Source organism: Squalius cephalus (genome assembly GCF_949319135.1).
Source record: "Squalius cephalus genome assembly, chromosome: 18".
Lineage (NCBI taxonomy): Eukaryota > Metazoa > Chordata > Actinopteri > Cypriniformes > Leuciscidae > Squalius > Squalius cephalus.
Window position 1 is genome coordinate 30,961,122 of NC_137139.1, and position 5,642 is coordinate 30,966,763.

The following is a 5,642-nucleotide window of genomic DNA, read 5'->3' on the forward strand; positions in this document are numbered from 1 at the left end:
TCTAATTTACTGACCTAGTCTTGCCAACAACCTGTCTGTTTCCTAAACAGAGTCTCTGACATATTTTGCCTCACTTGTGGAGGCATCCGATATGGAGGACTGCAGATAGTAGCAGTAATCACTCACAGATCGAATCATAGAGACGGGCATCCTGGAGAGTAGAACTCAGCATAGATAAACTAGCTACAATACTCAGCTCTAAAGGGTGGAGGCCTGAGCATACTGCTTCTTACTTTCTAGAGAACAAGGCCTGACATGCCCATGAGGTATCTGCATGGGAGGCTTTTTGAAGATAGCCTGCTACCTATGATGCTATCTACCCTGTAACACCACTAGCATTTTACACCTAGTGCAAAAGGCAGGCCTTAGCTAGATGACTCTTGTAGTAAGAGGAGGCCAGTACTAGGAAAAACTAGATTTACAGGAATAAATCTCCTGATGGGCTCTAGATCTAAGGAACCTACACTCAGATACTGAGAGGCTCAAGGCGAACATGCTTAGCAGACTGCCACCATTTTCCTAGTTAGTAAGCCTAAGCCAGATATTGAGGTGGCCCCATGAGGGCCGACACACGAATATTATACGACTGAAGTTCAGAGCAATAATCTCAAAGCGACTCTCAAAGTGAGAGGAGACCTGCTGCTCTAGTATAAGGTGGCTATCAAGGTGGCCCGACGAGGGCCAAATGTTTGACTCTTCTATCTGGAGCTTGACAGAGCGGTGGCCTCAGTAGAATAACTCCCACTAGGGAGGAAGCCATCTCACACAGAATGTCTGTTTGATGCTCAGATGAACCGTGGCCTCAGAGAATTTTCCATATAATAAAGCCAACCTGCTCACTACTACAGATTGGCACTACCCACTAATTAAGCCTGCCGACTCTAACTTAAGAGGAGGCCTCTGGAAAGGGTATGCATAGGCTACCTATATATGGGAACTTCAGGGCACTAATTTCACCATCCTATAAAAACCCTACCTAACACCCCCATGATACTTTCTAACAGGGAACCTCGGTCTACACTTCAAGCTTACTAAAAACTCTCATAAAGGGAGGAGACCTACAGAGTTCAACCTGCTGCCCATAGAGCGATGACCTAAACGACATTCACAAATGGAGGCCTCGAAAGAGCGCACTTACTACCAAACCCGATGCCAGACCTACAGACGGGTTCCAACATTGAAGGAATAACTCATCATTGGTCCATCCTCAGGGCTGATGCAAAAAGCGCTTGGGCTGTGCAATGGTATTTCATGCATCCACATGGCTACATACACTCCATTCAGTCTAAATCAACTGTAATCATGGTTTCTTTGCGAAAAGTCCCTCTTTATAAATAATGCAACATGACACACAAGTTGAGACGTGTTTCACACAGCAGCAATGCTTCTTCTTAAAGGGGCATTTTAAATACTAAATACTAAATTACTTTATGCTGAGTGATTTATTTAATACTTTTAGGATCAGTTTTCATTTGGTAAACCACAATCATGATTACTGCATTACTTAGACTCCCTAGTGTTTTGAAGCTAATTGTGCTGATGAATAAGCATCATGACAAAATTACCATGGATATTAATATGATAATTGTTGTTTACCGCAGTAATGAGACCATTAAAGATATGATTTCAGTGATTGATGGCAGATGATTAGATGCTTTGACCTCATAAGAGCATCCAGAGACCAAAACATCAACAGTCAGAGATCAAACTCAGACTTCACACACATGTGGTTGGGAAAGGTATTTTCTATACATCATGTACACTACCATTTAAAAGTTTGGGGTAAGTAAGATTTTGTTTAAAGTAAATCATTTTTGCATGGACTTTTTGTTCAGTAACTCTTGGAACAATCCGGTTTTCACCACTAGAACCAAAGCGAAGTATGTTGTACATGTGTTTCTCCAGTCAGGTGCATCTCTTACCACTTTCTGCATGAAGGCGGCGCTGGGCTGAACCTGAGAGCGAAGCTTGTTGTGCATGTCCACGATGGTTGATTTCTCCTGCTCGGTCAGTTGTCCAGCAGCTAAACTCAGAATCGCCCAGATCCCGGCGCTCCAGAGGGCCACGTCCCAGTACATGCTGCCTGTCTGACTGCGAGGACACTAGATCAGCTGGACAAAAACCTCTTCTCTTTTTCTGAGTTGTTCTCCGCTGTCTTACCCCGTCACTCGCTGTTCTTAATGCCTTCAGAGCATGTAAAAGTATCTCTCTCAGAGCTATTAGTGTGTGTAAGTGAGAGAGAAAGTTAGTACAGGACCCCCGGCTGTCCAACAAGTCCAACAAGAGGCACTAGGTCTCCAAGGTGTTGAGAAATAATTGGCTTTTAGTCACAGGCATGTTATAGCAGCTCTGCTTGAGGAATGCCTGAGATAACAGGGAGATGATTTGATTTGTCCTGCCCCTGTTTTCTATGAAAATCATCTGTACTCGTATTACTAAAGTATTTTCCTTTGTACCAGGTTCTGTTCTTTCCGGCGAGGATTCACCCTTATATTAGTGGGTACCTCCCCGCAGAGGGTTACACAAACCCAGATCTCCTTTACTGTAAGTGACGCCTGTGAAATTCTTTCCCTCTTTATTGCTGAGCTGTTAGCTGAGAGGATTATTTGATTTCAAGGATAAGGTCTGAATTGTTAAAATTGACAACACAGTTGAGGTTACACAAAGTATATCTTGAACTCTTACACAGCAATGTACATCACATGTCTGTAACAACAAATATAATGTACAAAAATAAAACAAACAAACAAAACACCGGGGCTCATATTACATGAAAACTACATGCACACACCTGTTAGGTTCCTGCAGGTTCCTTCATTTTTGCGCGTTCTCGTGTAGTTTACCGCAGTAATGAGACCATTAAAGATATGATTTCAGTGATTGATGGCAGATGATTAGATGCTTTGACCTCATAAGAGCATCCAGGGTGTCCCAAAACTTTAGGGAGCAAGGGGGACTGCTGTTCTTCCCTTAAAATCAACCCTCAAAACATAGTGAGGTCCAATACAGGCTTAAAACGAAGTGGGAGATGAAATTACCCAGGATACCTTGTGAACTCAGCGAGCCGGCCAAATTTTTCAACCAAGATGGCGGACACCGCTGGAAAGGAACATCTGAATTGTAAGTATATTTTCGCAAATAAGCATGTTAAATTTTCGAAATATGTTGTAATATGTTAGTTTGATGCACATCCAATGGACTGTTGAGTTTTGAACACTAATGTTAGAAAATGTTTCACAAAGCTATCTTGACGATGTTCATGATATCTGCCGAGTGCTTCGAGAGAGTCTGCCCATCAAATATATATCTGATCTGGGTAGTTAATCTAATTTTATTTTCGATTTCGATTTTGGCTTCCAAGGATTATAAAAAGAAGATATGTGAGGTAAAACTATTAAAAACTAGTCGCGTTTGGGCACACTGAAAACTCGCAACACCACATAATAGGAAAGTCCATGGGCAAGCCAATAGACATAGATCAGGACTTCAAATTCCTTGCCCCAGCCATGCTCCTGCTCTCTCTGCATCAGGCGCTGCAGGGCATGCATGGCCCGCCTACTTAACCTAAAGTCCTGTTTGACCTCTGACTCCACATTAAACCACAGGTAGGATGGACACATCGATATTCAACCTGCAGAATGTCGATGGACGGTCACTCTGGAAAACAATGAACAACAACCAACATTACTGCATAAGTCATGGCCCAACAACACCAGTTTAATCAATTAGCCTAATAAAAACATGTTTTGCATTACACATTACACAGTCAGTGTAGATTGGTGACATTTACAACAATAACAATGAATGCAAATGCATGGAGATTTAAATTCTGGAGCTATAAAATATTTCTCTCCCTAATCTACTGATCTGACTCCAATCTCTAGAGGCCCAGATAGTGTGTATGCGTGCTTTTGTGTGTTTGTATGTCCCTCCCCCCACTCGAAGGTGTGAATCTTGCTTTCAGTAAACAGCGGTATCTAACCTCAACCTAGAGGTCTCTAATAGCTACACCCCTCCCCCAGAGGACTGCAGAAAGTTTTTTACACTGGTCTAGCTGGACTTTCTCCTTATGTCACACACAGGAAATGAATACCTATCAAAAACAGTTAAAGGCTACATTACGTAAGTATACGATCTGAATGTGTAGGTCGTCTTATTTTATCGACACAAACAACAGGTAGTTCTAGTTGGGCTAGCGTTAAATCATCAACAGCTGAGTTGAACATAACGTCAAAATATTTAAACAAATCGACATACCTGAAACAAATCAACAAGGCAAAGAAGACGGCGAATGCGTCTTCTGTTTTCCACGTCTTCTCTGTTGATTAATTACTGATAGATAAACCAACACAGCCCACACAACAGGCAACACAACCGCTGGAACCGACATTTTCCTGAATGAAAATAGTAGTAGTAGTTTCATAGGGAAAGATCTTCACCCCCACTTCCCTCGTCGAGGGCACTCAAAACCAAGTGGAAGTTTTAAGGGGGGAGAAATGGGACAGGGCCTGCTTGTGCTCACCTGATCCTCATGTGTTCTAGTCCCTTTATATTGTGCCTATTTCCCTCATGTCTTTGCTGGTTCGTTTTGTGTCCTATGGTGTGTTCCTGTTCGCTTACATGTGTCTGCAGTTTATCTATGCTCTTGTTCCAGTAAAGTGTTTGAAAGATACTCATACAGGTTTTGAACAACAGGAGGGTGAGTAATTGATGACAGAATTAAAATGATTGTGTGAACTATCCCTTTAAGGGTATAGGGTGCGATTTCTTTGCTGTTGGTGTGCGTATTTGAGTGATTGGCATCCGCATGTTAGGGAACTCATTTTCACACACTTGTTGAACTCTGCTGCGCTGCTCACGATGTGTCCCGTGTTAATGACCTGATGGATTGCGTCTAAACAACAGATGCCTTCATTTATCAGTTGTTACATTTGATCGTAATTCACTTGCATGTAGCTCTCCAGTGAAGAGTTGTACTATAAAGCTTTTTCTACTGGTTTTGAAAGGCAAGGGTTGATCTTTCTTGTGCTAAACTGCCTTATTTATTTTCTTTCTTCTGTAGGGTGTTGTTCTAGACTTGGACCATTTTGCTGTTCAGATAATCATTTCCATTTCCAGATGTACAAGCAAAGCACCACAGTCACTTGTCATATATAAATCATATATACAATACAGCATACATTAATTACCCATTGCAGATCTATACAGGTGGAGCTGGGAAAGGTGAGGGTTCATGAAAGCGCACTGCAAACATTTTACGTCTGTGTATGTGTTGATAGTACCTGTCCTGTTTATGCAACACTTTAAAATCAGCAAAAGGGTTATATAAATCAAATGTATTATGAAACAAAAGGCAAAATAAAATATTCGCTTAAAATCCTTTAAAATAGAAAATGTCAACACCTTTGAGTTATACTGCCATCTAGTGATGTCTGTTGAGTTCAACATGGAACATCATCATCATCATCTGTGAATTATGATTGATGGAGATGATCAGTAACTGTTATTAGTGATCAGTGATCCGTCATGTGACTACATAGAGGTTGTCACATCCAAAATAAGAACAACAGTGGACATTTTACCATATATTAAAGAAAACCACCATAGGTCATTTTAAATAGGATAAATCATTTAAAAAAATG

At 41.3% G+C, this 5,642-nt stretch overlaps 1 protein-coding gene across 1 annotated transcript in view; it reads right to left on the reverse strand.

Annotated features, from left to right (window-relative positions):
• LOC307145680 (peptidase inhibitor 16-like) overlaps positions 1–2,494 on the reverse strand; it is a 5,434-nt gene extending 2,940 nt beyond the window's left edge. Inside the window, exon 1 of the mRNA XM_079849072.1 lies at positions 1,923–2,494. Coding sequence (XP_079705198.1) covers positions 1,923–2,078 — 156 coding nt within the window. The 5' untranslated portion in view covers positions 2,079–2,494. The remainder of the gene's footprint in view (positions 1–1,922) is intronic.
• Positions 2,495–5,642: the final 3,148 nt, after the last annotated feature.